Source organism: Haliotis rufescens, unplaced genomic scaffold (genome assembly GCF_023055435.1).
Source record: "Haliotis rufescens isolate VD_foot unplaced genomic scaffold, xgHalRufe1.0.p SCAF_4, whole genome shotgun sequence".
Classification (NCBI taxonomy): Eukaryota; Metazoa; Mollusca; class Gastropoda; order Lepetellida; family Haliotidae; genus Haliotis; species Haliotis rufescens.
This window is the reverse complement of record NW_025964112.1, coordinates 49,261,282-49,273,323: the sequence shown is the minus strand read 5'-3', so window position 1 is coordinate 49,273,323 and position 12,042 is coordinate 49,261,282. Positions and strand designations below refer to the sequence as shown.

The window sequence follows — 12,042 nt, the reverse complement described above, 5'->3', positions numbered from 1 at the left end:
CACTCCATCTTGTGTATGCCCCATGGTACCCACCTCCATCTTGTGTATGGCCCATGGTAACCACCACCATCTTGTGTATGCCCCATGCCCCATGGTAACCACTCCATCTTGTGTATGCCCCATCGTACCCACCTCCATCTTGTGTTTGCCCCATGGTAACCACCTCCATCTTGTGTTTGCCCGATGGTAACCACCTCCATCTTGTGTATGCCCCATGGTAACCACCTCCATCTTGTGTATGCCCCATGGTACCCACCTCCATCTTGTGTTTGCCCGATGGTTACCACCTCCATCTTGTGTATGCCCCATGGTAACCACCACCATCTTGTGTATGCCCCATGGTAACCACCACCATCTTGTATGCCCCATGGTAACCACCTCCATCTTGTATGCCCCATGGTACCCACCTCCATCTTGTGTATGCCCCATGGTACCCACCTCCATCTTGTGTATGCCCCATGGTACCCACCTCCATCTTGTGTATGCCCCATGGTAACCACCACCATCTTGTATGCCCCATGGTACCCACCTCCATCTTGTGTATGCCCCATGCCCCATGGTAACCACCTCCATCTTGTGTATACCCCATGCCCCATGGTAACCACCTCCATCTTGTGTATGCCCCATGGTAACCACCTCCATCTTGTATGCCCCATGGTACCCACCTACATCTTGTGTATGCCCCATGGTAACCACTCCATCTTGTGTATGCCCCATGGTACCCACCTCCATCTTGTATGCCCCATGGTACCCACCTCCATCTTGTGTATGCCCCATGGTAACCACTCCATCTTGTGTATGCCCCATGGTACCCACCTCCATCTTGTATGCCCCATGGTACCCACCTCCATCTTGTGTATGCCCCATGGTAACCACTCCATCTTGTGTATGCCCCATGCCCCATGGTAACCAACTCCATCTTGTGTATGCCCCATGCCCCATGGTAACCACCTCCATCTTGTGTATGCCCCATGCCCCATGGTAACCACCTCCATCTTGTGTATGCCCCATGGTAACCACCTCCATCTTGTGTATGCCCCATGCCCCATGGTAACCACCTCCATCTTGTATGCCCCATGGTACCCACCTACATCTTGTGTATGCCCCATGGTAACCACTCCATCTTGTGTATGCCCCATGGTACCCACCTCCATCTTGTATGCCCCATGGTACCCACCTCCATCTTGTGTATGCCCCATGGTAACCACTCCATCTTGTGTATGCCCCATGCCCCATGGTAACCAACTCCACCTTGTGTATGCCCCATGGTACCCACCTCCATCTTGTGTATGCCCCATGCCCCATGGTACCCACCTCCATGGTTACATTCTGCCTGATCTTCTCTATGTAGGTTCACAGCCTGGTTGATACAGAGGGTCAGAACAACACTGAGTTGGAAGTCCGCGTCCTTGAGGTGTGGGATCAGCTGTACCAGAGTTGGTTTGCCAAGGTCAGGGATCATTTATTCATGTTTATATGACTGTCTCTGCATGGGGATATCTGCAAGCTTCATAGCACAGCCAGTTTGTCAGATTCAGTTTTTAAGCACATATGTTTTATTTTCCATCGGTATGTTAGAAAATATTTTTCATCATGAATCATTTATATATCTTTCTCTCTTATCATAATAGTCATAATGAAAATACTTGTTCATAATAGTTGTGTCCTTGGTATCAGCAATAAATGGCAGCCATTTGTTTGCCAATTCTGTTCACTGAGATGTGTAGAGAATATTGTGTCAAGTGTCAAGGAATGGCAATAAAATACTGAATAATATAAACGATGAAATATTTGATTGTTAAGATAACTGTATTTGTTACTATCCATTGGCATATAAAGATTTTCTCTTGCATTAAAGTTTTTCATACATCAAACTGTTTAAACGAAAATGTCACACATAGACACAATAATTCTTTCTTTTGCTATGATTAGTGTTACCATTGTGACAATAACAGTGAAGAAGTCAGTGATATTGACATATACAATTTTTTGTGCTTTTTTTTTATTTCTTGGATCTGGAAAACATATTTGTATATTTATTTGTCTTTTGTTTTATTTTCGTTGTTATGCGGAATCTTGTAATGCTCCTGTAAATTTAGTAAGACCCTGTTAATCAAATTATGTATGTAATTATAATTGCTAATCATCGCCATAGTAACTAACCATTTACCCAAAAATTGGCATTCCCTATTTCTATGGTTACATGATGTTATCATATGCAGAATTCTAGCCAATCACAAGCCTCCTGGAGTGTATTCCTCTCCGGGATAAAGGATTTGCCCATCTACTATAACTCCCCCACGAAGGTAGCAGTATTGCCCTCTCGTCCAGATCAGTATTTCTCTTGGTGATGGTGTGCTGTGTACGATGCATCGCTGATGTGGAGGTTGTTCTACATAGGATGAGGGGATAGTTTGGGAGTGGAGTTATGGGCAGATTTCCTCAAATATTTGATCAAATTTGGTGTACCGGTACATGTAATTAAAACATAAACTATGTTTTCTTAACTCAGTAATGGCAGCTGTAATTTTTGGTTTGGGTTGTTGTAAGAGATTCTAGTGCACCACTGTGTCAAACGTTTTTGGACCAAGGAAGAAAATAAATAAATGCAAGGTTTGTCAAAACTGCAACATGTCAGGGTGACTATCATGTTAACAAGGTTTCGTCTGGGATTATTGATTTATTAAATGGGTTTTCTATGTTTACAAGCAAAACAAGATTGTTTGAAAAATGCTTTTGTGTCTCTTTAAAAATATTAAGAAAACATATTCTGTCTCTAACAAACATGCCTCACCCTTTTTAATAAATGTTACCGGTATTTAGAATTATCTGTAATTGTAATTTTCGGGAGGACCATTTAAAAATATATTACATAAATGCCATTGTGAATTTATCTATTTGGTGAGCTAGGCCATGGTTCTGTTTAAGGCGTAGGGATCATGTGGGACGTCAACATCAGATGTAGATAAAATGTGACAGTTGTTTAAATAATAAAATAAACAGTTGGTTTTCAAGACACTGCAGGAAAATCCACACAGATTGACACAATGGTGCTTGAACTACTTTCTCAAATTTGCATCGCCTTAATTAGGTTTGCTCATTAAATATGTTGTGAATAAAATATTTAACATACGTTTGAGGAAATTGTCTGTTAGACTGTTATGGGTGGGGCTGTTGATGCATTCCTGTATTTGTGTATGTGGTAAGTTTGGTGTGCTGACTGTGTGGTATATGTGCTTTACTTTATTTCAACATGATGGTTCTGTTACCTAACACCTAACTTCAGTCAGGTCACCACAGGTAGGATAACCCTTGCGATAACCAGAAGATAACCCATCATAGAACCAACAATGTTTACCCATGATATGTGATAGACCCATGGTATCGCCCATGATAGCTAGGTAATGAAAGCCTACAAGCTCCTCACAGCGATAGTACGTTCGCGGAGCTCTCTATACAATCGCTGCCACCAGTCAAAACTCCCCACTGTGAATAGGTGGGCCACAACCATGCTTGGAGTTGAACTCGCAACCGAATGACTGTTATGTTTACAAACAAGTGACGACTGTCGTGACGCCGAATACACTTATCGCTGCTAAATTACTTTCTTCGTTTGTCAATTTGAATTTCTGTTTCATTAAAACTATCGTGTTATTGATATAGTTAGAATGTAAGGGAGAAGTTGGTTGATTTTCCGTTAGTCTGCAATCTCGAACCAATCTGATTTTCAAAACAACAAAGTAAATTCATCTGGAAAACATTGTCAGTCGTAAAACTTTTCAAATTGAAATATGATTGCATTCCCAAAGACATAAACAAAAGTATAAACGTTACTACATAAGGGGTTGGAGGGCAAATTTCAAGATTCTTGTAATGGCCGCACCCACACTGGTGGCAGCGATGTTACCGAGAGTGTAACGAAGGTGTCACGCGCTGGGAGGGAGCTTTGAAAGCCTAATGACAGGGGAGATCACTCTCAGTCATTTCTGTGACTGTCTGTAAGAGAGCAGGAGCTGTCAAGGAATGTTGAGTTATCTTAAAAGTGGTGGAATCACATTGTATCTGACTTCATTTAAAAGTCATCTGATATCGATAGCAAGGCTTGAGACACTCAAAAAACTACTTTCCTGAAGAATTTAATAGGAATACTTTCACCACTGAAGTAGACACCAGCACCAGGAAAGCACTGCACGTTCGACCAGATCATTTACGCATTGCCCATAGCAGTAGTTTAAAGATGTGTAGACCTTATGTCACATTCATGCATGGGCTATAGACATGTTGGGCCACAGGTCTGTCTTCCGGAATAAACTACATACGATACACACTTTCCAAATTACTATGAAAACATAACTGTCTCCAGCGGCAATATAATAGACAAATAGGACATCTTCCCAAATATTTCCAGAAATAATAAAACCTGCAAAATGCTTCCAGCAGTAATATACACCACATGCACCCATCAGCAATTAACACCTGATATATGTGAACAACAACAAAAAGTGAATGCTATTGAACAATGCCACTATAAGCATGATAAGAAAGCAATATGAAGCATCAAAAAGAGCTATAACTGTATTCTACGTAATACGCGCCCAGGGCGCTCTCAAAATTAGAAAATGGGGGCTCTTTATTAGAATGGTATTTTGGTGGGGAAAAAACAGAGTTGAAAGATAAATTTCGTGGTTTATGCTGACAGCCTGAAAATATTTGTATACGACAGATATATTTTCCAGAATTTAATTGCCCTTAATTAAGGGTGTATATAACACACGAGTGCATATTATACACGAAATAAATAAGTTGTGTACATTGATCAATCGGAAGGGGTGCTAATTGAGATTGTTCATGAGCCAATATATTAACAAATATCGCCGTGGGCGCTTACTAGAGCGGGGTGCTTATTACGTCGAATACGGTACTTACAGCAAATGGCAACAGCTACCAGTGAAGGGACATATTAACATCACCCTGGACATGAGTATGAACACCACCGAGCAATACAACCACCTCTCTACAGCTGTTATACAAGGGTGCTCCTCTTAGAACAATGTTTTCACACTATCTCCATGTTATATATTCTATATTTCTGTTTTGTTTGACGACTTTTGTTCTGTGCTGCAAATGCTGAAATTGATCGTTTTTGACCTATCATACAAACATTAATATGATCCTTTCTAAGTGTTTACATGTTCTGTTTAGTAACAGATTATCTGTTTAGTAACAGATTATCTGTTGTCATTGGGGTGGTAGGGTAGCTTAGTGGTTAAAGCGTTTAGTTGTCATGCCAAAGATCTGGGTTCAATCCCCCTCAGACCGCCTCCGTGGTCTAGTGGTAGAGCGTCCGCCCGGAGAGCGGAAAGTCCGGGATTCGATCCCCGGCCGCGTCTTACCAAAAGACGTTAAAAGATGGTACTTGTTCTTACCCTGTCTGGCGCTCGGCATTAAGGGGCTAAAACAAGGACTGGTCAGCTCGGAGTCAGTATACTGTGTCTGAGTGGGGTATTGGGGTAGCCTAGTGGTTAAAGTGTTCAGTTGTCAAGTTGAAGACCCGGGTTCAATTCCCCACATGGGTACAAAGTGTGAAGCCCACATCTGGGGTTCCCTGCCGTGATATTGCTGGAGTATTGCTAAAAGCAGAATAAAGCCATGAAAATTCTCTCACCCGACTGACATTCATATTATTATGTTAAGGATATAGTTCTCTCATGAGTAACGTTATTGAATTGTATCTTTCTGTCTATCTTCTTATACTAATTTTCTATTTATATCTTTGACTTCTGATCATTTAACCTCTTTTCCTGTTATTACTAACATGGAGACACTGTATACAACTTCTACATGCATGAGGGGCACAGGTGGCCCAGCTGTTTAAAGTGCAGAGTTGCATCCCCTAGGCATGTTAGGATCTGATGATCATTGGGTAATTCCCAGATTTGTCCTAATTCTGATTCTTGGTCTGACAGCGCCATACTCCTCCAGGGATGTATCTGGGATTCCAAACTCAGTGCCCAAGGCAGGCAAATTGGGAAAATCAGTATTTTGTTCAAAATTGGGATTTTGTTTGAAGTTCATACTTTTTTAAAGTTCAGTGTTACTTTTAATACAATAATGTTAAGCTAAGCTTTAAAGCCTCTTCCACTATGTTGGTCCTGTTATTAGTGAGGTACAATTGACCTCTACAAGCCACAACATTAGTTAACAACATGAATTGGGAAATGTTTTATTCCAATTTGGTAACTCATGGGTGTCACCTGGAGATGTAACAATGAACTATCGATGCATCATAATTGTCCATAGCTTGATACCCGTAAAGATCCAGGGTAGAACAGGTCTTCAGCAACCCACGCTTGACATAAAAGGAGACTATGCTTGTCATAAGAGGCGACTAACTGGATTAGTGGTCAGGTTCACTGACTTGGTTGATGCATGTAAACGTATCCCAATTGCGCTGTCATATAGCTGAGTGCGAACAAAAAAAAAACGTAGCCCAAAGGAAATACATTAATTTAAACATATTTTATAGTGGAAAATCAAATGGATTAGGCACGAGTGACACACTTACTAGGCCTTCTCCTAAAAGGAAATACATTGATGACATAGTTACTATCGCGGATCTCTACAGTACTGGTGGTATCAACAGATCTACAATGAAAGAAGTATTGTTCATCACTTAATTTTCCACATCCAGAAAATGCTCATACAGTTCTGTAGGCGATAATATGAAGGAATTATCTCCCTTGAAACACCAACTTCTCAAACAATCTGCTGTTGAATCTATGACTGCAGACATTAGGGTTTGGACCAGAACCAAAGCTGTAGAATTATGATAATATGCAATTACCTAACCTGACCAGCCGATGCATTTAGTCGCCTCGTATGACCAGGATAGGTTGATGGGGTTCTATGATGGAATTACCAACAGCGTTAGAAATTGGCACTAGTCCTATAGTCCTTGCCAAACTACCCAATCATTAAAGTGTCATAAGGACTTGTAGAAGTTTGCCCTTTTTAAGGGTTTTGCTATATGTTATCATAAGGAGTAGTGGACTAAAACTGTTAGTTTCTATCGCTGGACCATGGGGTTATTATCAAGGTATCCTACAGTATTTTTATGTGGAACAGAGTTATGCTACATGTGTTCATCATTATCAGATAAAATTCAAACACAGAGCAACAGCATTTACAAATTATTGGTCATTATATAATCCTTACTGAACGGCATGTGTCACTCAAGATGAACATCCTCGGCCGTCATTTCTTGAAATTTTAAATTGTATCAGACATCTTGATGCAAGAATCCCCACATGGCGACAGGATTGTACAGTAAATATGCTGATACAGCATCATGGTATATGTTGAATGAAGTTAGGATGTAGAGGCTCTGTACCATGATACTAATTATACCAACAGCTGTGATGGTAAAATACTTATTTTATTTTCACCTTCAAATAATGTATGTTCTTTCAAAATAGAGGGGGCAGGTTGGCGCAGTCATCTAAGGCGCCGCAATTCCCTTAGAGTTGTGTCCCTTGCCTGCTCAAATTATGTTTCTAGGTTTGTCAGCACCATATCCGTGCTCTTTGGTTTCTTCAAAGTGGTTATGTCTGAGACCTGCATCACTATAGGCTATCCTCCCACATTAAGCTGACATGCCAGGTTATAACTAGAATACTGTTAAAAGTGGCGTTAAACCCAACTCACTCACTCACTCTTTCATGATAGATACAATATTGCATCCTTGTATCACAATATGTGCACAAAAATACCTGGGTAGGGTCGGGCAATAGGGGGGTGGGTATCTGGGTAGGGTCGGGCAATATGGGGGTGTATACCCGGGTAGGGTCGGGCAATAGGGAGGTGGGTACCTGGGTAGGGTCGGGCTATATGGGGGTGGGTACCCGGGTAAGGTTGGGCAATAGGGGGGTGGGTATCTGGGTAGAGACGGGCAATAGGGGGGTGGGTACCGGGGTTGGGGTGTGTGTGTGTGTGTGTGTGTGTGTGTGTGTGTGTGTGTTGTACCTGGGGGGGGTACCCAAGTAGGGTCAGGCAATGGGAGGTGGGTATCCGGGTAGGGTCAGGCAATAGGGGGGTGGGGGTGGGGGTGAGTAAATTTGGACTCGTCTCAGCCCTAGCCCAAAATACAGTTCTTGTTCAGTGTGTTGTTCATGTTCTTGCTTCTTTTTTCCAGAACACCACCCAAGTGGCACGTCCGAGTTCCCCAGGGTTCCCTGACATCACCAACATGACCGCCATGTGGGACATGGTTTCCCAGGGCGACGGACTGTTCAACGTCGGCAGTCTCGTGTCTTTTGCACAGGATAATGTCGGCACTTTTATGTCTGTGAGTTAACATTGGACTTTCAATCACAATATCAAAAGTTAATACATACTCAAGGAGGCATTTTAAACATGACTTGACGTTATGTCTTGGCTCTTTGTCCATTCATCTGTGAGCAAAGAACCTTACAATTGATTCTTTCATCTGTCAATATTACCAATACATATTATTATAATTTTTTCGGAACTTGTTTTACATGTCCCTGACTACAACTGAGTAAACCTTGGGACCCCCACCCCTTCTAAACTGACCTCTGCATTGTCTGTTGTGGTTGTATTTCAGGTGTTCGAATCTATCTGGCTGGTAATCAAAGGCAACATGGATCTCATGATGAACATCGTCACCGCCATCTTGTCCATGGTTCTTGGAGGAGGGACAGCCATCTTGAATTTCATCATCTCAGCAGTGAGTTCCAAGTATTTCTTGGCAGAGGCAGAGACCTGGGCCCCCATACTTCAACATAGACTTCTGATTGTCAAAACTCTTATTGAATCAGGGACCAGAGGGAGCTCATGCCAGTCGTGGGTCACTGTGTGTAATCAGGCCCATTTGTGTTTAAAAGCTTTTCTCACCACCTCCGTGGTCTAGTGGATAGAGAGACTGGAGGGTCGGTGGTTTGACCCCCTGACCACATCATACCAACAGACATATAAATATTGTACTTGTTGTTATGCTGCCTGGCATTAAGGTGCTCATGATGTCAATCACTGGATTATTTGCTCAAGAGTCGATAATTTACAGACCACCGTCATGTAGCTGGAATATTGCTGAGTGTGGCATTAAACAACAAAAAACAAACATTAAAGATATAAAACATGGTCTGGTCAGCTCGGCTACTGTATGTGGGTATCAGGGTATCCATGATAAACTTATTTGCTGGTTTATTTTGACTACTTTCAACAATGCTAATGGTGCATTTAAATATAAGTCACTAACTGCTTGAACTGAAGATTGATTGAGTATATATGTTCACTTATGTGGAGCATTACTGAAAGCATAAGAAATGTGTTGAAACAATTATCATTTTACAAAAAGTGTGATATTTGTGTAATTGATTTTCAGATCTTGTTTCTGACGACCCTGTTTTACCTGCTGGCGTCAAGTGGTAACCAATACAAGCCCCTAGAGTGGTTCTCCAGCATGAGCCCCGCAGGCTCCCAGGCGGGGGGCAGCAAGATGGGCGGGGCTGTAGAGGAGGCCATTAGGTAGGTATCCATCTGTCTCCCATGTGGGGGGCTGTAGAGGAGGCCATAAGGTAGGTATCCATCTGTCTCCCAGGTAGGGGGCTGTAGAGGAGGCCATTAGGTAGGTATCCATCTGTCTCCCAGGTGGGGGCTGCAAGATGGGCGGGGCTGCAGAGGAGGCCATTAGGTAGATATCCATCTGTCTCCCAGGTGAGGGCAGCAAGATGGGCGGGGCTGTAGAAAAGGCCATTAGGTAGATATCCATCTGTCTCCCAGGTAGGGGGCAGCAAGATGGGCGGGGCTGTAGAGGAGGCCATTAGGTAGATATCCATCTGTCTCAGATGTCGGGGGCAGCAAGATGGGCGGGGCTGTAGAGAAGGCCATTAGGTAGATATCCATCTGTCTCCCAGGCAGGGGGTAGCAAGATGGGCGGGGCTGTAGAAAAGGCCATTAGGTAGATATCCATCTGTCTCCCAGGTAGGGGGCAGCAAGATGGGCGGGGCTGTAGAGAAGGCCATTAGGTAGATATCCATCTGTCTCACAGGTTGGGGCAGCAAGATGGGCGGGGCTGTAGAGGAGGCCATTAGGTAGATATCCATCTGTCTCCCAGGCAGGGGGTAGCAAGATGGGCGGGGCTGTAGAGAAGGCCATTAGGTAGATATCCATCTGTCTCCAAGGCAGGGGCAGCAAGATGGGCGGGGCTGTAGAGGAGGCCATAGGTAGATATCCATCTGTCTCCCAGGCAGAGGGCAGCAAGAGGGGCGGGGCTGTAGAGAAGGCCATTAGGTAGATATCCATCTGTCTCCCAGGCAGGGGGCAGCAAGATGGGCGGGGCTGTAGAGGAGGCCATAGGTAGATATCCATCTGTCTCCCAGGCAGGGGGTAGCAAGATGGGCGGGGCTGTAGAGAAGGCCATTAGGTAGATATCCATCAGGCAATTATGGACTTCATATCTATTAAACTTAAAAAAACACAGTTGCATTCACTTTACAATAATGCAGGTAGCATATGTTTGTGTCATTAAAAATAAACAATGTGGCAACATCTTTAGTACTGGTTTGTCCGGTCTTGATTGTTTACTTCATGTACTGCTGGAATATTGCCGACCTTCGACAATCAGCAATTTGCTCACTCACCCTTTATTCACACGCCCTTACAAAGGCATTATGATTCAGATCAGTGCTGTCCCGGGTGCGAAATCAGCACCCCCAGAAGCACTTGTTAAATTTCAAACATCATCATCATCATGTCCCGATCTTTAAATTCTTAAACCCAATGATAGCCAAGCTTTCCCTTCCAGCGGAGTGTTCATGGCGTCGCTGAAGATGGCTTCCTTCTATGGCCTGTTCACCTGGCTCACCCACTTGGTGTTCGGAGTCAACATCGTCTTTATACCGTCAGGTGAGACAACGCTGGAGTCATGTATTTCATCAGCAGTTGGACTTGCATATGCTTGCATAAAGACAGAGCTATATCTAGTATTCTAAACATAGTGCCCCTTGCAGGCAATATGGGAAAAAATTGTGATTTTGTTCAAAATTGGCAAAACAATTTACAGAGAAATTTTAATTAATTTTAGTATTATTTTAACATTGTATTTTGAGATCCACTCTTCCTCTTTATTGTCCCTGTTATCAATGAAATACAGGCTACCTCTACAAACAAGCCATAAAGTTAGTTATTAGATATTACATGAATTAGGAAATTTATACTTATTCCAATTTGGGAAATTAGTCAGGGCAGACCAGGATGCAGACCAGCAATAGTAAGTTTCTGTCATGCAGATCAGATGCTGATGGCGTGTAATTCTACAAAGTTAATTGCAGTGCCTCAGACGACAAGGTCACCGTGGTATGGCCGTAGACAATGCATTTTCTGTAGACTTGGGCCCAAACATGGCCTCTGGGCCAGTCTAAATAAACCCCTGAAAGATCTCTAGGACATGATAGAAGTTACTTTGGACCTGCTTGCCAGACTCATTAACCTTTTCACGCCTCAGACCACTTACAATTGCGTTGACTCTTTGGGAATTCTATTGTAAACCTAAACTGATCAGGTGGTCACACTCAGTGACTTGGTTGATGGTGTGTCATCGTGCCCTGATACCATGGGACATAACTCTTCATTTCAATCACTGGATTGTCTGGTCCAGGCTGCTGTGATATTGCTGGAAATTGCTGAACAAATGATACAGTACAATTGCTTTTGTGTGTCATCATTGTCTGGTGACGAGACTCAGCACTATACCCACCACTGGTTTTACACCATCTCCATGGTTTAGTTGATAGAGTGAGTGAGTATGGTTTTTCGCCGCTTTTAGCAATATTCCAGCAATATCACGGCGGGGGACACCAGAAATGGGCTTCACACATTGTACCCATGTCGGGAATCGAACCCGGGTCTTCGGCGTGACGAGCCAATGCTTTAACCACTAGGCTACCCGACCGCCCCTCTAGTTGATAGAACAACTGCCCGCAGAATGGAAGATCGGTGGTTTGATTCCTGGCCACGCTATAC

At 43.1% G+C, this 12,042-nt stretch overlaps 1 protein-coding gene across 5 annotated transcripts in view; it reads left to right on the top strand.

Moving 5' to 3' along the window:
* Positions 1-12,042, top strand: part of LOC124151511 (transmembrane protein 245-like) — a 36,387-nt gene that overhangs the window by 13,505 nt on the left and 10,840 nt on the right. For all 5 annotated transcript variants that reach the window (XM_048381962.1, XM_046524043.2, XM_046524026.2 and 2 more), the window contains exons 9-13: positions 1,352-1,450; positions 8,192-8,344; positions 8,624-8,746; positions 9,404-9,546; positions 10,826-10,926. In XM_048381962.1, coding sequence (XP_048237919.1) covers positions 1,352-1,450; positions 8,192-8,344; positions 8,624-8,746; positions 9,404-9,546; positions 10,826-10,926 — 619 coding nt within the window. The remainder of the gene's footprint in view (positions 1-1,351; positions 1,451-8,191; positions 8,345-8,623; positions 8,747-9,403; positions 9,547-10,825; positions 10,927-12,042) is intronic.